Source organism: Crassostrea angulata, chromosome 6 (genome assembly GCF_025612915.1).
Source record: "Crassostrea angulata isolate pt1a10 chromosome 6, ASM2561291v2, whole genome shotgun sequence".
In the NCBI taxonomy this organism is placed as follows: Eukaryota; Metazoa; Mollusca; class Bivalvia; order Ostreida; family Ostreidae; genus Magallana; species Magallana angulata.
The window spans coordinates 44,601,586-44,621,367 of NC_069116.1; the positions used below are offsets into that span (position 1 = coordinate 44,601,586).

The 19,782-nt window shown below is 36.0% G+C and overlaps 1 protein-coding gene across 1 annotated transcript in view; it reads left to right on the plus strand.

Moving 5' to 3' along the window:
* LOC128187836 (neural-cadherin-like) overlaps window positions 1-19,657 on the plus strand; it is a 29,445-nt gene extending 9,788 nt beyond the window's left edge. Inside the window, exons 6-36 of the mRNA XM_052858460.1 lie at window positions 45-153; window positions 249-378; window positions 472-728; window positions 2,376-2,650; window positions 2,782-3,246; window positions 3,441-3,821; window positions 4,025-4,228; window positions 4,387-4,579; window positions 4,881-5,027; window positions 5,471-5,586; window positions 5,793-5,966; window positions 6,793-7,099; window positions 7,212-7,684; window positions 7,936-8,177; window positions 8,315-8,463; window positions 8,724-8,981; window positions 9,167-9,382; window positions 10,171-10,285; window positions 10,396-10,580; window positions 10,710-10,939; window positions 11,183-11,457; window positions 11,591-11,954; window positions 12,065-12,298; window positions 12,541-12,751; window positions 13,233-13,411; window positions 13,533-13,836; window positions 14,261-14,465; window positions 14,603-14,859; window positions 16,524-16,652; window positions 16,944-17,048; window positions 17,190-19,657. Of these exons, the coding sequence (XP_052714420.1) occupies window positions 45-153; window positions 249-378; window positions 472-728; window positions 2,376-2,650; window positions 2,782-3,246; window positions 3,441-3,821; window positions 4,025-4,228; window positions 4,387-4,579; window positions 4,881-5,027; window positions 5,471-5,586; window positions 5,793-5,966; window positions 6,793-7,099; window positions 7,212-7,684; window positions 7,936-8,177; window positions 8,315-8,463; window positions 8,724-8,981; window positions 9,167-9,382; window positions 10,171-10,285; window positions 10,396-10,580; window positions 10,710-10,939; window positions 11,183-11,457; window positions 11,591-11,954; window positions 12,065-12,298; window positions 12,541-12,751; window positions 13,233-13,411; window positions 13,533-13,836; window positions 14,261-14,465; window positions 14,603-14,859; window positions 16,524-16,652; window positions 16,944-17,048; window positions 17,190-17,443 (7,143 nt within the window). The 3' untranslated portion in view covers window positions 17,444-19,657. The remainder of the gene's footprint in view (window positions 1-44; window positions 154-248; window positions 379-471; window positions 729-2,375; window positions 2,651-2,781; window positions 3,247-3,440; window positions 3,822-4,024; window positions 4,229-4,386; window positions 4,580-4,880; window positions 5,028-5,470; window positions 5,587-5,792; window positions 5,967-6,792; window positions 7,100-7,211; window positions 7,685-7,935; window positions 8,178-8,314; window positions 8,464-8,723; window positions 8,982-9,166; window positions 9,383-10,170; window positions 10,286-10,395; window positions 10,581-10,709; window positions 10,940-11,182; window positions 11,458-11,590; window positions 11,955-12,064; window positions 12,299-12,540; window positions 12,752-13,232; window positions 13,412-13,532; window positions 13,837-14,260; window positions 14,466-14,602; window positions 14,860-16,523; window positions 16,653-16,943; window positions 17,049-17,189) is intronic.
* The last annotated feature ends 125 nt before the right edge of the window (window positions 19,658-19,782 follow it).

Below are 19,782 nucleotides of genomic sequence, written 5' to 3' on the forward strand. Positions count from 1 at the left end.
GGAAAATGTCAATTGCCCAGTAACTTATTTATTCTATGTTGCAGCTGATTGTTTACCTTGAAGATGATAATGACAATGCTCCAGTCTTTGAACTCTCTACCTACACCAATGTCACAAGTGAAGGCACACCTGTTAACTCCCTCCTGTTTTCAGGTAAGACTTGTTGGACAAGTCACTCGTTATTGCATTTCTCATTTTCTGATGGAAAAATGACTATTTCTCACATGGCGTCTTTTTGATAATCATAGTGACTGCAACAGACAAGGATTCTGGGTCCAATGCTGAGTTGACATATACTGTTAGCAATGATAATTTTGTCATTGAAACCAGGAGAGACAATATCACTGGAAAGTACATTGGGGATTTAAGGGTAGCAAAGTAAGTGAATTTTTTTGATTGAAAACAAATCATTAAATCAGACTTCACTATAATTATGTGCTTTTGGAAAATCCCATTAATATTTGTTTTTAGGAAACTGGATTACGACAGCAGAGCAGACCGTCAGTACAAATTTGATGTCAGGGCCACAGACCATGGTAACAAATCCTTCTCTGGACAGGCCAGTGTCGTCTTGTATGTCACCAACATTAATGATGAGGCCCCAGTCTTCAGTGAGGAAAAGGATGACATTGTGGCTAAAATACGAGAAGATCAGAGAGCTGGGAGCTACGTGACCACAGTACAGGCAGTGGACCCAGATGGAGACAATATCAAGTACTACTTCTCTCGTAAGTGAACTAAAATGGTAGTTAATAATGTAAAGGAAGACTGAAATCTAGTAATTGTGAATACTACCATAGTAACTAATGTGTATAATTATTATACCCCCCGCAAACGAAGTTTGGGGGGGTATATAGGAATCACCTTGTCCGTCCGTCCGTCCGTCCGTCTGTCCGTCTGTCTGTTCGATTCGTGTCCGGTCCATATCTTTCTTATGGAGAAACATTAGAAGTTCTTACTTCACACAAAGATTGCTTATGACGTAAGATGTGTCATGACCTTGAACCAAGGTCATTCAGGCAAGGTCAAGGTCACTGGCAGAAAAAGTGCAAAATTCGTGTCCGGTCCATATCTTTCTTATGGAGAAACATTAAAAGTTCTAACTTCACACAAAGATTGCTTATGACGTAAGGGTGTGTCATGACCTTGAACCAAGGTCATTCGGGCAAGGTCAAGGTCACTAGCAGAAAAAGTGCAAAATTCGTGTCCGGTCCATATCTTTCTTATGGAGAAACATTAGAAGTTCTAACTTCACACAAAGATTGCTTATGACCTAAGGGTGTGTCATGACCTTGAACCAAGGTCATTCGGGCAAGGTCAAGGTCACTGGCAGAAAAAGTGCAAAATTCGTGCCGGTCCATATCTTTCTTATGGAGAAACATTAGAAGTACTTACTTCACACCAAGAATGCCTATGACCTAAGGGTGTGTCATGACCTTGAACCAAGGTCATTCGGGCAAGGTCAAGGTCACCAACAGAATAAGTGCAAAATTTGTGTCCGGTCCATATCTTTCTTATGGAGAAACATTGGAAGTTTTAACTTCACACAAAGATTGCTAATGACGTAAGGGTGTGTCATGACCTTAACCCAAGGTCATACGGGCAAGGTCAAGGTCACTGACAGAAAAATTGCCAAATTCGTGTCCGGTCCATATCTTTTTAATGGAGAAACATTGGAAGTTCTTACTTCACACAAAGATTGCTTATGACCAAAGGGTGTGTCATGACCTTGACCCAAGGTCATTTGGACAAGGTCAAGGTCAATGGCAGAAAAAAAAGCAAAATTCTTGTCCGGTCCATATCTTTCTTCTGGAGAAACATTGGAAGTTCTCAGTTCACACAAAGATTGCTTATAAGATATGGGTTTGTCATGACCTTGACCCAAGGTCATTTGGGCAAGGCCAAGGTCACTTGCAGAAAAGTATAAAACTCGTGTCCAGTCCATATCTTTCTAATGGACAAATTTTGGAAGTTCTTAATTCACATCTAGAATGCTTATAACCAAAGGTCAATTGAGGAAGTTCAAGGTCGTTGTTAAAAAAAAATCGGGCTCAGTATACCAATAATTCAAAATTGGAATTTCGTTTGATTCGAGTCATGTTTGTTAACATAAGGATGCAAATGTCCTCATGCATTAACAGTTAATTTTGAACTAAAATGGAATTTAAAGAATAGAAATTGGTTTGTGTACTCATATAAGCATTAACAGTTTTAAAAAATAGAGCAGTTGTTATTTATAGAAAATGGACGATGAAAAAGATTCATTCAATATTTTCTATAATAGAAAAAATACATGAGTTATGATTTTTCTTAGCGGGGGGTATCAATTGTGAGCTTGCTCACAGTACCTCTAGTTTTGTATGTTTTTTTTTCAGCCAAACACCAGAATGCAGAAAATTTGTTCCAGATTGAGCCGAATTCAGGAATAATAACTTTGACCAATGCTATTCCTCCCAGCATCCCAAGTTATGTCCTGAATATTACGGCGTATGATGACGGGAGTTGTTGTGGGGGCTACCCTCGTCTCAGCAGCAGCTCCTTTGTCATCATCATGATTATGGATATCAACAATAACAACCCCACTTTCCCTAGTTGTACCTATGCTCCATCTGTGTTAGAGAACCAACCACCTGGAACCAGAGTTGTTGATGTAAGTATATATTTGATCAGAGAAAAAGGACTGTCCGAGATGATGTTCTTATGTTACTTTCTCATTTGATGCATTCAAAATTTAGGGGAAGATTCATTATGTGTTTATTCTTATACATTTGTTTAATGAAGGTTACAGCCACAGATCCAGACAGAGGAGAAAATGGTAAAATCACCTACTCTGTAGTGACACCCAACAACCAAGAACAAAACTTCCAGGTGAACGCAGAGAATGGCACTGTCTATACCAAAAAGATGTTTGACCGTGAAAGTGAGGCTGGTCTGCGTGGTTACTCGGTCACTATAAAAGCAGAGGATCATGGGGAATCTCAGCAACTGAACACACTGTGCACATTTTGGGTTAAGATTAAAGATTTGAATGACAATCCCCCATTGTTTGATACAGAGTCATACATGCAGACAGTTTTGAGGAGCACGAGTGTCAACAAGAGAATTATGGGAGTTCTAGCTGTTGACAAGGACAAAGAAATAAATGCTGAAGTGCAGTACTCGCTGGTAGATAACCCTGGGGAATATTTCAGAGTGGATACAGACACTGGAGGGCTTTATCTTCAAAAATCTCTCTCAACTGTGCCGGTAAGACAATTTAATAACATGTATGATAAATGTATTTGTAGCAAAAATGATATGGGATAATATATTTCTCAATGCACATTTGCATTTCCTGATGTTTAGCCAGTATCATTTTCATTTTTACATTCAGTCTTGTTTTTGAAGCAAAGGAAATTTTGTTTCTTACAAATGATAATAGAATTGACATTTTTCCCCAGCATTACCAAGAGAAAATCATGCTTCGAGTAATGGCCAAAGATAAAGGAACTCCTCCTCTCTCCTCAAATGCCACCATAACAATTACCTTGACAACTGGAAATCAAAACCCTCCCACTTGGAATGAGAACTACGAAGGTCAAACCTACCTGGTCAATGAGACGTCCCCTATTGGTTACCCTATAGCTACGTTTAGCGCCACATCCCATGTTGACCCTCCTTTGGATGGAGTTAGCTTTGCCCTAGTTGATTCCAATGGCAATTCCCAGCAGATGGTTGAAGATTTCAGGGTAGATTCCCAAGACAGGACCATGAAGTTGAAGGTGGCCAACCAACTGGATGTCAGTGTGAAGAGCCTTTATACACTCAGGCTGAGAGTCACAGTAAGCAATTTGCCTACTTAAGGGTTTTTTTTTGGCTTTATGGAAATGCCAATTTATAGGTATTTTAAAAAATATATTCATTTTCTAATCTTAATTTGAACTTGATTTTTTGTCAGAAATACAGTACCAAAGAATTTTGATAAATTTAGGGCCGAGTACACAATTTTGGTATTTTTGATGCAGAAATAAATTTATAATTTTAGAATCAGGGACTGACTCCTCTGTCAAATGAGATCCGGATCACTGTTAAAGTTCTGGACATGAATAACAAGCAGCCACAGTTTGAAGGATTGGACCCCACTCTGAGTAACTCCTACAGAGGCAGTGTTCCAGAGAATGAAGATGCTGGCCAGTCTGTTATAACAGTCAAAGCTGTGGATCCCGATCTCCAGGAACCAAACAATGTGGTAAGAAATGACATAAATTTTCAGTTTTAAAAAATGTAATTGGTTTTCAAAATATTTAAAGCCTAGTTAATTTGTACATGTATTTGAATTAAGTTTGGCTATCTATTCTCTATTGGTATTGAGACTAAAATTTTACATATCATTTCATGGATGTTTAGGTAAGCTACAGTCTGGTCCCTGATAAGTATGGCGCCTACCAAAAGTTTCAAATCGACCCCCAGAGAGGATTGATCTCCACCAACTACACATTTGACAGAGAAACCCTCAAAGTGTATTACATCACCGTAATGGCCCAGGACGGAAGGGCTTCAGACACTCCTTATCACGAGCCTCCGGGAACACCCAACAGTGGTATGTCTTTAATTATTGGCACAAAAAGTAGTTCTCAGTAAAGGCCATTTGCGCTGATGAGCATTTGCACACCGTTGTCTTTTAGTTTACTCATAAATTTGCAAAGCTGTGTCTTTTAGTTTACTCAAACCAAATTAAAGTTGGAACAGTAAAGATAAGTTTGTTTAGTGGCACTAAATGATGAACAGTTCCTCCCATTATGTAGACCTTTCTCCAGCTGTGATGATGTAGCAGTATGAGTAAAATGATCTGAATATTCAGTCCATTTAGAATGTTGTCATGATTTTTGGATTTTTTTCAGCCACTACACAGGTAATGGTGACCATTGCTGACAAGAACGACAATACTCCCTACTTTGAGAAGTTACTGTATGAGAAGGAAGTAGATGAACAGCCAGCAGACAGCAGTAAATCTATTCTTACAGTCAAGGCCAGGGATATCGATGATGGTAAGCTCTGATAGAGAAGGAGATTTCTATCTTCTTGAACAGAGAAGAAGATTTCTCTTTACTTTTTAAACTTTTTTTGTACATTCCTGCTCTCTAGAATCTTTTGTTTGTAACTGCCTTTAATTAACTTTCTTTTGATCGATAATCCTTCTTATTAGAAAAACCATCATGATGAAAATAAAAGATTGACATTTAAAGATATTGAAACCCAACACTTTATGAACATTTGTCTGTTATTACTGAACAGTTTATTATCTCTTTGGTTGCGATATAGCGGTACAACATAGAAAATATTACAGTAAAAAAGTAAACATTCTTAATCATAACATCAAATTAGCCTAAAATTTCTATTAAAAAATTTGGAACATGAGCTTGTTGTCATTTACCACGGTTAGGCTGTACTTTAAACATTTTGTTGAATGTGTTTGGTTGTTGTTTTGTAGCTGACACTCTCACCTACACAATAACTAGTGGAAACACAGGCAATGTCTTTGGCATCAAGTCAAAAACAGGGGACATCTATGTAGCGAAGGATTTGGATTTTGAGACTCCACCAAATGTAAGATCTCTTTTCATTTTCAATCTTAAAACCTGTGTATTTTAGTAAAAGCGAAATGAATTCCAAAGGCAAATTTATTTTTGGTTCCATCATAATTACATTCATACAAAATTATTGGCATAATGGTTATACATATATTACTGTTCATGGATAATGATGTGTTCTCTGTGATTGAAATGAAATGTTTAATATTATCATTTTGATAGCTGTACAAGCTGAATATTACTGTCAATGATGGCTACCACAGCAACTACACAGAAGTCAAGATCAGGGTGAGAGACATCAATGACAACACCCCCGAGTTTTCCCAGTCTGAGTACATTGTCACCAGCATAGTCGAGGAATATCAACCCCCTCCTGGAGGGCTGTTCCTGATTCAGGTCAAATGCTTACAATAATTTAGTTGTTGGTTAAATTAAATCTCTGTAGTTCTTTATATATTATGCCCATAATAATCATTAAATAATTCAGATCAAATGCGTACTGTGATTTTATAATTATGTTCTAATTCGAACTATCTCAAACGAACATAAAATATTTACAACCTTATTCAATCATAACAACACTGATTATGGGTAAGTGCTCCAAGACTAGCGCATTTATTCAATAAAATACATAGATACCGCGTTAATATATGTCGAATTCTTGGGACAAAACTCATTATCTGCAACAGAAATATATATAGCATTATGCATTTTATTAATATTTTGTGCAATCAAACCCAATACATGAATGATTATGTATAAGTGGGTGGGCGGGTGGGTGCAAAGCGTGTAAACAGCGCTAAGTCTTGAGCTCGAATAACTTAAAATCACAAAGCATACCAGTCATGCCCTAATAACTGGTCTAACCAGTATTACTACGCGTAAACCACCCCTAGTAAACAAACTATAAATAGCAAACCACGTGCTCGATAAAACGTTGTTATATCTTTCAACCTGAATTAAATATATGATGTTGGTCAAACTAAATCTCTATAGTCTTTTATACTTAACCCTATAATAACATATAATAATTGAGATGAAATGCTTGCAGTAATTTTGATTTTTGTCGAATTTTATCACAGTCTCATTTACATAATACAGCCCTGAAATAATCACAACTACAGCTGTATACATGTATGTATGTTGGATGTCAAAGACGAGATGAAATTAAAAAAAAGAACATTCTAGTGGAACTTCATGCTTTGAAATTTTTTTTACACAGGTTAGTGCTACAGACAAGGACACATCCAGGCAAACCTTCTTCAGATACAGTCTGAATACAGAGTATGGTGATACCTTTCAAATCAACTCAAGAACAGGGGTGATAACTCTTCACAAGTCATTGGACCGAGATCTACCATACGGCCATGCTGAGTACCAGTTTAATGTGCTGGTTGTTGACGAGCCAGGCACAGAAGGTGCCTTGGTTGGATATGCATATGTCAAGGTCAAACCCCAGGACATCAACGACAAGACTCCAGAGTTTACTCAGGCGCTTACTGGTTTTGTTCCAGAAAACTCGGAGAAAGGTATAATAATTTATAGCATTTTGGAAAATGTTTTTTAATTGATTTCATTAAGTGTTTAAAAATGATGTCTTTAAAATGTGACAATATAGAATTTATTAAATTTTCTTCGTAGGCAAAATTGTCATGACAGTGAGAGCTGTTGATTATGACTTGGGAGAAAATGGTACCGTATATTACACACTCGGGAACAATCGACCCGCTGATCCACAGACGGGAGACAGCTTGTTTGTGATTGACGGTAAAACTGGCCTGGTCATCTCTAACACGAGAACACTGGACAGGGAGAAAGTCGATCAGTACCTGCTGCCTGTTGTAGCCACAGACGGGGGAAAAGTTCCCTTAAGTAGTACCGCCACTCTTACCATCCAAGTGACCGACAAAAATGATGAGAGACCAAGGTTCAATAAAAAGATCTACAGGGCCACACTGCCAGAAAGCCAGAAATCAGGACTGATCATCACAGTAGCGGCCACTGACGATGACATTGGAAACAATTCTAAAATCGCATATTCACTGAAAAGTGATCTCAATTTCTTCTCCATCAGCAGTTTGCCTTCCAATAAAGGTGCCCTCAATGTCTATAAGGTAAGTAGACTGAGGGGTTATCAAGATTGATTTTAATTTGTCTAGGGAACGAACAGTAATGATGTCTCTTGATAAGCTTTAGAATTGCAGATTAAAATTTTTTTTACAGAAATACATGTTCTTTCATATAAAGCTTTTGTATGTAAATAGTTAGTTTGTATATGCATCTATGTTCAAATACCTTAAATTATTACAATTTATGGATGACATTTTAAAATGGTTCATTAATTTTGTTTGTTGTATATTTCTAGCCTGTAGATTATGAGGACCCCAATCAAAGGTTTTTCAACCTAACAGTGAGAGCTAGAGACAACAACCCCCTCCATTATGATGAGGCCTACATTGAAATTACTGTCACTGATGCTAATGATGAGGCACCTAAGTTTACAGAGCCAGTCAAGACTGATACATTTCCTGAGAACATCCCAGAAAAGTTTCTGCTCCACACATTCACAGCATATGATAAAGACAGCTATCCCAATAATGAGTTCTAGTAAGTTGTAACCTTGAAAAAAAAAACACAACAAGATAAAGAATTTTTTAATTTGAATATATCCTTGGTGAGAATTAGTTTGAAAAGAATGCTTATTCAGAATGTTACTGAATTGTCAATGTATATTTTTAATTCAGTTTCCAAATTCGGGAGCACTCTGACAGATTCTATGTGGAGCAGGAAGGAAATCAAGCTCATGTTAAGATTCAGGCTGGTTTAGATGGACAGACATTAGACAGAGAGACAAATGACTACTATAGCATACAGGTCTTGGCTATTGATAAAGGTAAGTAACTCTTATACTGTTGAATTATTAGAATTTTAGTGGCTTTATATTCAAGGATTTTGTGGGTCCACCTCTCTAATGAATTTACATTCTTGATGAATTATAACACTCTGTATTATTTCATTAAAGATGCAAGTAAATCTGCAAAAAATGGCCCCCATGAAATATCATAATTCCATAGTACATTGTATTACTTTATAACCCTGTAAAATATGGTTTATTTCAAAGCAATGTATGAATCATTTGTTTCTTTTTTCTAGGCATTCCAGCACAAACAGGTACTGCCACATTGAGGATAAAAGTGTTGGACATCAATGACAATCCCCCAACGTTTGCAGAGAATTACCGACCCATCGTAATGGAGGAGACGGCTCCTATCGTAACAGTGGGAACCTTCAGTGCCATGGACCCAGATACTCTCATTCATGGTCCGCCATTTGTGTTTGAGCTTCCACCTTGTAAGGAGAATCCCACATGCCACAACGGAGATGAGACCTTTTCTCTCATATTTGACCCAGGTACAATTATGTATTCCCATCTGAATCTCAGTGTAGAAAAGATTGATACTACTACATGTGCTGCCTTCATTCTCATGATAAAGTTTTGTTTTAATGAATCCTTTCATTGAACTTGCAATTGATTGGTGTTAAAAGCCCTGAGGTACCATTAAATTTCTACATGTATGTTTGAATTACTAATACAGATGGTGCAAAAGGAAATGGAACCTGCACTGTGTTGGCAAACAAAATGTTTCTGAGAGAACAACAGAAGTTTTACTACCTACCGGTCATTATGAGAGACACAGGAGGAAGGAGCAACCACATGAGTGGGACCAGCACTTTGACCATTGAAATCGGAGACAAAAACAACAATCAGCACACTGATGGATACAAGGAGATCTTTGTTTACAACTACAAAGGTATAGAAAACAGATGCATGTACCAATAGAGAACTGTACCAGTAGAAAACAACTTGTTAAACGTTTTCATGCTTTGCATATGAACAACTGTATACACAATGTGTAGTCATTGACTAGAGTGTGATTGTACAATCTTTTGATACGATTTTTGGGAGTTGATTTTAATCAACTCTCCTATGCAGTTACTCAGACAAACTTAAAGTGAAACAGTGTTTGGACCTCAGCACAAATCATCGCTGCTGACAAGACTTAGTTCTTGAAAATAATTGATGAATTCGATGTAATGTATGCTAAAGCATTGTTTTTCAAGGAAACTTATTTATAAATACCTTGAAAATAGTCAGATTTTAAATGGTACGAACAATTTAAATATTTTTTGTAGTCATGTGTATTCCTATGCCAGAGTTCAATATAGTCTCGTTCAACTCAACGCTCGCCTGTCTCCGTAAATCCTTGTCGGAGATTTACGATGTCAGCCGAGCGTTTGGTTGAACGAGATTAGAGTTCAATATTGCTTGGATCCATACAATTTTCGAGAAATATTTCTATCACTGATACATAGTTTGATTGAATTAATTTTATCTTTAAAATTATTTAACATTATTCATATGGGGGTTCCTCGACATTCTTGTCGAAAAAGTCCAAAAATTTATATTATTAAAATGTGCATAATTCAAATTAGAAAATACATGTACTTGTCATGCAAAATAACATACCATTGATTTTAAAATAAATAAACATCGACAAAATCAACTCCCGTCAGTTCTTCAGTACTTTGATTCTTCAAGGCATGTTTGGAGACATTGAGATCGGCCGAGCCAATGCTAATGATCCGGATGACTGGGATTACATCGATAAACACTACACCATGATCAATCCAAATGGGATGGATCAATTTTTCAAGTAAGCTAACACATCCTTAAAATGAATTTTAACAAACCTACTAAATATCCCAATGTATTGCATGCATTTTTCATGTTTATCTAAACTCCCATGAACTTTTTGACATTCAGTGTGAGTAAAATCAATGGCACCATCACCATGAAGAGAGGAGTACCAACCGGAACATTTGAATTCAAGGTGGAAGTTCATGACTTTAAGGTGTTCACTGAGAAAAATGCCACTGCCACGATCAGGGTAAAGGTGACAGAAATCTCTGATGAAGCCGTGTTCAGGTCCGGCTCAGTCAGATTATCAGGTAGGAAGAATGTGATTATCGATGAGGACATTTTATTTTCTTATCAGTCTTGTTTAAGTTGTCTAAAATACCATCAATTCTAGAGCTTTTTTTCATGTTTAACTAACATTAGCCTTAATTATTCAACAGGAATAACAGCAGAAGAATTTGTGGAGACCTCCAGTGACATATCGGGTCAGAGTCATTATGACAAATTCCGCAGACTTCTAGCTGATAAGTTGAGGGTAGAAGTGTCATTTGTGGAGATTTTCAGCGTGATGAAGAACGGTCCCTACACTGATGTAAGGTATGCTGCTCACGGTTCCCCTTGGTACCCGGCTAGCAAACTGGATGGAGTCATAGCACTGAACAAAGACGAGGTAATGCATCATCAATAATTAAAGCATATTTAGATATGCTATGTTTGAAAATGAAAAGCATAAAAAAGAAATCAAGGAACTTTGATATTAGTATAACCTGTATTTAAGAAGGGCTGAAATTGTTCACTTACTGATATTTTAGAGCGAAACGCATAAATTTTAAAAATGATATATGACACTTTTATCTTAAGCAAGAGAAGTAGAGGAAACATGTTTTATTTACATCCATTTCTTTGTGTGTAGTTTGCTGCAGTGACTGGAGGTCAGATTGTGATGGTCAACATCGATGAGTGCCAGAAGGAGATCTGTGAGAGTGGGGGCTGCTCAAACATCCTCTATGTGGATGAGAGGAAACCGAGTGTTGTAAACACCAAAACAAAGTCCTTCGTGGGGCTGGGCACCAAGATAGTGGCAGAGTGCCAGTGTAAAGCCAGAGATTTTGCGAGGCCCCTGAAGTGTGCCCCTGACTTTTGTTTTAATGGAGGAACTTGTGTCAAGGACAACTGGGGAGATGTTAAGTAAGTCTGGCATAATTTAGAATCTGAAAGTTAAATAATTATTTTTTAGAAAAGATTAAAAGTATCTGCACATGTACCAATAAGTACACATGTTAGTAGATTTTGGATGTGTTGGAACTTGTATTTTCCATAGGTGCGAGTGTCACCCAATGTTTGATGGGCCTCGTTGCCAGCAGACAACGCACAGTTTCTCGGGAGGATACACCCTCTACCCTCCCCTGGCTCAGTGTGAGGAGAGCATTACAAGCATAGAGTTTGCTACACTGAAGGAGAGCGGACTTATTTTCTACAATGGCCCTGTGGACAAGATGAAGAAAGGCGACCCACAGGATTTCATTTCATTATCACTAATTCAAGGCTATCCTGAACTAATTGTAAACCATGGAACAGGACCATTGACCCTTAGGGTCATGGGAAAAGATAAGGGAGGCATTACCAGAATGCCTGTCTTGAATGACGGAAACTGGCATCATCTCCACATCATAAGGAAAGGAAGGGTATGTTATCTTAGTCATAATGTCCAATGTCAATTTACACGATTGTCCATTGATCAATAAAGATGGAACTTGAACACTGTATATTGTTTGAATTTACCTGTGTTTTGTAGGAAGTTACCTTGACTGTTGACCACTGTAGAAATGCAGAGTTTCACGTTCGCAGTGAAAATCAGGAAGATCGGAGACCTTGCGAAGCTACAGGGTCAACATCGGGTCAAAATAAGTACCTCAATGTCAATCAAATGATGCAGATGGGTGGGAGGTACTCCACTCCTGACTTCCCCAAAGACATCACCACAGAAAGATTTGAAGGCTGCATAAGGAACTTGTATCACAATGGAGAGGTAGGAAATTAACTCACAATTTATTATGATTTATTTGTGTGCATACATTTTTATAAGCTTTACAAAGTTAATATGTGGTATTGTTTTTAATTTACCTTTATGTATAAACTTTACAAATCAAATAAGTGATTACATTTTGAAGTAATTATTTTCCTTGATCTTTTGTCAATGCAAGATTTTCTTTACAGATATTTGTGTTATAGTCATTGCATATATCTATATGTGTATTGATGCGTTTTCAGCTGTATGACTTGTACACCAGTTTTAACCACCCTGGAGTGAACCATGCTAATGGGTGTCCTGCAGAAGAATCTGCCTGTAGCAGCATTAGTGGTAGAAAGTGTGGGGACTTTGGGGTCTGTCAGATGGTGACCCTCGGGCAGTCGGAGGTGGAGTGTGTGTGTAAGCCTGGATACCGCCCCTCAAGACCCGGCTCATCAAAGTGTGATACAGGTCTGCATACTGTAAACACTTTACTTCTGGATGTGTATTTTGTTTAGTGTTTTTGATGGAAAGCGGCTTCCACCTAATTCATTTCATTCCCAAATGTCAAATGTGTAGATAAAGAGGTACATCAAGAAATGTGCTAAATCAAATCCATGCCAACCTGTTGAAAAATCATTTTCTGTCAAATATCACATGTGTTCAATAAAATATGTACACAGTATCCCGCACCACTGATTTTATATGAAATCTTTGAAATATGGCTATTTGTAAGAACCAAGCAGATAGTGATTCATGATTATCTCAGATTTTATAAGAATTTAAAACTTCTTTCAAAGTTCCTTTCAAATATATGAAAATTCTCTGCTTAAATAATTAATATACCTTTTTAAGAATAGCATACATTACACTAAAGTAAAAAAATTTCTTTACTTTTAATTTCTGTACATCTCTACATTATACATTGTATGCTTTTCTTTTATTATTTTAGAGACGACTGTTGTGGATTTCACCAAGAAAGCCTACATGACATGGATGCTAAAAGACAACTTCTTCAACATGCTAAAGAAAACTACATTAGATGTGCATATAAAATTCAGGACCAGAGATCCTGATGGAGGGGTACTTCTCCACTTGCCTTCAAACTCCTATGAATTCATCTCATTGCAGGTCAGATATTTATATTGACAATTCATTGGTCTCATCAAACATGAGTCATTGTATTCAACCTTATTAAATATTTAGTGCAGGATGTCTGAATTAAAATGTATTGGGTTATTATTTTTTTCAGATTATCAATGGACATGTAGCTGTGATATACAATCTGAAAGATTATGACAATTCCATGATGGAAAACGTAATATCCCTGTCTTCGGCCCCAGCAGCCAATGGTCAATGGCATAGTCTCTCCATGAAAAGGATTGGTAGATGGTTTCAGCTAAAAATGGATAGTGGAGAGGGTAGATACTACAATGAGACATGGGGTTCTCTGCATGATAGTCAGTTTTTCAACCTGAAAAGGGATCAGATTGTGTCGGGGTCTCTGGTCAAGTTCCGCCCAAATGCTAACTTCCATGGCAAAGACCTGAGAGATAGTAAGTGACAGTTCTCATCAAAATATTGTATGATTTCGACCAAAATGAAGCCATTGTTTGGTTTCTCTGGCACCTCTCCATCAGCTCTAAAATTGCAGCATCAGTTCATTTTATTGCTTTATTGTAAAGGGGAATAAATCAATTTTTTGTTCAATTTCAAGCTGAAATTTTTTAATTTTTTTTTCTAATTTTTAGCCTTAAAAACTAAAGATTATTTTTTTAAGGCCTTGTATGAATTTTCATTTTTGAATGAGCAACATGCAGGCAAACTGTGGAAACTTTCATTAGAGTAACATGCATTCAAAAGATGTTCTTACAGATTTCTTAACTAATCATGAAAAAATAAATCTTGACAGTGAGTACAGATTGATTGAATTTGAATTTGGAATAGAAATACATTAAATTTTTACATCCATCTCTACAGCCTGTGTAACAGACATCAGGATTAACAATGAGTGGTTCCCCATGATGATGGAAGAGAACGCCCACAGTGAAGCAGCAGAGGTGGACTTGATATCCCAGGTCAAGATGGGCTGTGTCCGCGATGATTGTGCCCATGCCCGCTGCCATGACCTGGGGCAAGCCATCAAACAAATCTGTGTCCCGCTCTGGGGAACTCATGACTGCAGGTAGGTCCCATTTGCTAGCACAATTTGTTCTGAATAAGCGATAAGGAAAGTGTTTTTATCATCAGGAATTTTATTGTACAAGTAGAATATGTTAAATTAACAATATGTATACTCATGTAAATTTACATCATGTTTAGATGTCCCCCTGGTAGTAAGCCTGGGGTAGGCAACAGCTGCCTCCAAATAGACCACTGCATGGGAATCAACCCATGCAAAGCTGGGGGTATTTGTATAAACCTTCCCTTCCCTGGAACCTTCCGATGTCTGTGCCCCAAGGGATGGACAGGCCCTACTTGTAACCAGCAAGCCAGCACCGTGGAAGAAGTGGTGACAGCAGGCGGAATAAAGATGGAGGTCCTTGTGATCATCATCGTCAGCCTGGTGGCTGTCACCTGTAAGCTCTTTTCTTCATTATACCCCCGCAAACGAAGTTTAGGGGGGTATATTGGTTTCACCCTGTCTGTCTGTCCGTCTGTCTGTAGACGCAACTTTGTCCCCCCTATAGAATTTTTTATTACTGCATGGAACAGTTTGAAAATTTGTACATATGTTGAACACCATCTGAAGGTGTGCACCTGCAATTTTTTTTAAGATCAGACAAAATTTAATGATTTTATGACAGTTTTCATTTTCCTTATTCTATATATTGTACGCTAATGTTGAAAAGTAAGGGAGGTAATCCTTACAGATTTTATTAATTAATAGAAAACACTCTAAAATATATTTATATAAATACATCCAGATGGAGTTTTTTGTCTTTATGTCTTAATTAATAAAAAAAAATTATTTTTTATAAGTATTCTATCAACTGACAATGCAAAGTTTTTGTTTTCAATGATAAATTCTTAGGAGCTAATAAGAACATCAAAGACAAGTGTGGCTGAATTCATTTGTCCCAAGGGAGCCATTATCTGAGCCATGGTTCAGATGGAGCATGTGTTAAGGGGAAATTGATAATCTGTAAAATGGGTGATGGTTTGAATTGGGGCTATTTTAAAACTGTTTCATGTAAACCAAAAGGTCTTTCATTATAAGGAAATAAATAATATAATTATTAATAAAGAAGTTAAACTATTTTTAGAGGTTGTTTAAATTCATTTGTCAAGTAAATTGATGAAGTGACCCTATTGGGCATTAATTTAAATGAAATTCAAAATTACTGATATGATTGTAGTGTTTTGGCAATTTTAAAATTGTTTGTAACTTTAAATTTTCTTTTTTACATATTTTTACATAGTATGGTAATTATGGTAATGTTTTGGGAGTTTATTAAATTTAACAAGTTCATCAAAGAAAATCATAGTCCTATGGGATCAATTTTCTGATATGGAGTTCCATTGTGCCATTGGAGAAAGTGAGGAAAATTTGAAACAACTAATTGCATCTGTCAAGACTCTTATTAGAAAGATATTGAAATTTTTATCAACAGAAGAGCATTGCTTGGCAACGGGTATTTCTATTCACTGCAAAGGGAGGGGTTATTGTCATTTTGTTGGTTTTTCTTTAAATCAATTAAATTAAAAAAATATACCATCAAATACATACATTTGTAAATGTATTACTGTTATAGATATGTTTTTACAGTGAAATTCTGACAATTGTGATTTTAATTTTTCTTTGTTTACTAATTTTTTTTTTTTACAATTCTAGAAATTTTTTTTGTATGTGTTCCAAACCTTTATTATTCAATTCAATTATTTGTCCCATTTGAAATTAGCCTAGCGGGGGTATTAGTCCCATTAGGACAGTTGTAGTTGGAAGGGGAAAACAATAGTCGACGACTTCTTAAATATTGTATTTATTTATGATTGCTTTCTCAGACTCTGTTAAAATTTTATTACTTTTATCTTTTTTTGAAAAAGGGAATTTGATATGAATCAATTTGATTTCTTCTTTTCAAATCTTCCAATGAAAATTAGTTATTTGCCTGCCACATTACATATTTAAAAAATAAAATGCTGGCTTAAGAAGATAAAAATTCTTGTTTGGCCTAAATTTATTTAATATTTTTGAAAAATTGATTCATAAATGTGTAATTTTTGTTACTTCTAATTTCAGTTATTGCTTTCTTGGTGTTCCTCCTCTGGCGATCTCTCAGTAAACAAGACAAGCGGAAGTCCTTCCTTTATGATGACCAGTATGATGACATCAGGGAGAATGTGGTCAACCATGATGAGGAAGGGGCAGGTAAGTCAACGGAAAGAGATTGATAATGGCAAAGCAAACCTTTTCCACAAATACTTTCTAGGTATCGATACTGAAAACATGATATATTTAGCATGTGCAATATTTTGCAAACTTGATTTTCAACAACTTAGCATCGATTTGATTAAGTACATTTCTAAATGTACATTGAGTAAAAATTTACATTATTTAGATAAAGACTCTCTTCTTAAAACGCTAAATGTATACACAAACAAATGTAATGTTTACAGAAAGTTTATAGTTATTTCAAATGCATGTACATGAACCTTTCAGGTGAAGAAGATCAAACCTGTTATGACATAAGCAGACTAAGGAAACCAGATTCTACATTTGATAGAGGATACTACTACTCTTCATTGTCAACAAAATATCAGAAAGGTAGCTTGAAATGAAATACATTTTTCATAGTTTGCTAGAAAAAATTAGCTGACTAACTGAATCAGCAGATGTTATTATGCTCTAAACATTCTGTATAATATACATGTATGTATTTCCATAAGCTACCTTTTTATTTGGTAGGTCTACCCCTGGATAGTCCCGAGGTCAATGCTTTCATAGCTGACCGAATCCAGGATTTGAATGAAGATCCGATTACTCTTCCTCATGACAATGTGATGGTGTTCTCGTACGAAGGAGGAAGCAGTACTGCAGGATCTCTCAGTTCTTTGAACACGAACAGCAGTGACAACGATCAAGACTATGATTACCTTCATGACTGGGGACCAAAGTTCTCATCACTTGCCGTCATGTACAGAGCAGAGGAAGAGGATTAAGGACAGCTCTACTAGGCTACATCATTAATAGTTTTAAAACTTTTTTAAATGAACCAAAGATGTGTTGCATGTGTGCACTAGTCAAGGGACACAATTCTGTTTTTTTGTTGTTGTCTCTAATCCTTATATATGTGACATTTTTTTAAGAATAGGGTTTAAGTCAAAATTTGCAACGTTGTTAATCAAGTAGTATATGCAATGGGATTTTGTCAATCATCTTAAATGTCTGACTGTAAACAGTACTTATTTTCTGACTGTTAACAGTACTTGTCTAACTGTAAACTGTACTTATTGTCTGACTGTTAACAGTACTTGTCTAACTGTAAACAGTACTCTTTTTTACCCTCTTATAATCATATTCTATTATCATGGTTCCCACTGCATAATACATAATACTACAGCATTAAGAATTGAATAGTCTATTTTCGCACTAGTCTGTTATAAGGTTGTGAACAATGAATTTGTTTGTTTACTGTACTACGCAAGTAATAGCCCCCCCAATCATGGACCTGTTATCCCACGAAACTATAGTGCCAAAGTCATGTCTGCAGTAACTTTATAGCCAATGTGAACAAATTTTATGTAAGAAATGATCTGAAAGACTTGAGATCATCAGGTCAGATTATTGGAAACATTCCACTACTGTCCCATTATAATAACTCGCTGTTATTTATCGAAACATATTGTATTGAGTCATTTTTCATTCATGGTGTGTCTGTATTTTGCACTTTGCTTTACTTCATGACAATAATGTTGTACTGCTAATGTTAGAGATGAATCTTTGCATCTCTTTTTCTGTACTCACCTACCATAAATGTATTTTGAAATGCTGAAATGTAATTGCCCTTACTTGTGTTTGTATTTGCATTAGCATCATCATTTATCATTATTATCATTCCTAGATGTTAGTGTGTCTGATTGTGAAGGACAAAAATCAGGTTGAAGTGGGGAAAACTTGGCAACTTAAACACAAAATGACCTCAACGTCTTATTGACCACCATAGGCAATAAAGTTTCAGTGGATAGATACACACTGCCATCTGAGTATATTGTTAATAGAACAGATTTACAATCATGAAGTGTTTCAAGAACAATTTATCATCCTATAAATGTTCAGATGTAATATTGATATACAGTGTATTAGTAGATTTATTGTTGCTGGGATATATGGAAGAAAAGTTTTCAAACTGATAGAAAAGCCAAATTTCTGCTAGAGTTGAAGACATTGAACATTCTGATATTTTGCAAATTTCTCTGCATGCAACTGAACGTTTATCACTGTCATTTTGAGAGTTAGCAGTTTTATGACAAAAAGACAAGGAGATATTTATCATTTCTGTTTTAAATGTTTGAGCAGACTTATCATCATCGCCATATTAAATATTAATCATATTTGAGATATTTTAGTAAGAGTTTAAACACGATTGTTGCATTTAGAGTTTTAACAGTCATAATGTGGTCATTTTGTGAGTCAAGTTTAGCGTGAAGTATGTTGGTGTTCTAAATTGTATTGCTGTTCCCATGTAGTGTAAGAGTTTTATCTTGTAAATGTGGTGTATTTTTACAAATTATCAATGTTGTTTGTTGTGCATGACAATGTATGGAGAAACATGTCGGAAGATAACTCTCTTTCTCCGCTGTGTTGCTGCAATATTCACACCAAGTGAATTCTTCTGTCAATGAAGATGTGACTATTTCTATCTGTGCTTGAATATGTCACTTTATTGCAAGGTGCTTTAATTATCCTGAGTAGGTGCAATTTTGTGTATATGCCAGTATTTTGCCAGCTGTATAAATGTTTTTGCTGTATTACATATGATTGTTTTGGGTCATAATTGGTTGTGAGGTTTTTTGCTTTAATCGTTTAAATCTGTTTTATTTGGATAATTTACACGTGATTTTATCTTCTTAATAACTATACATTGTTTTTATTTTCTAAGATAATACTTGGTGTTGATTTTCCTGATTTTTTATAGACAGGGTGCTGTAAGATTTGAAAAAGGTTGTCAGTATTTCAGATTCAAGTCATTATTTCTTTTTTTTTTCCGTCACAAGTTTGTGCAATAGTTTCAATCATGTCTCTTTATTTTACTGTTCACGTTTTAAGTTGTAAAAGCTTTACTGCTTCGGTAGTTTTAATACCAGATCAGAGCGTTGTGAATTATTGTTTATCACCATCTTTCATATTTTTAGATAATACATAAAAGGAAAACACATAGTGTTAATTTGTTTGTATAGAGTCTTTTCGTCCTTGTATTTTGCGCTAATTGTGTATCGTCCTAACAATCATATATTTCTATAACAGATATTTCTTGTCATTTTAAATAAGCCCGTTTTTA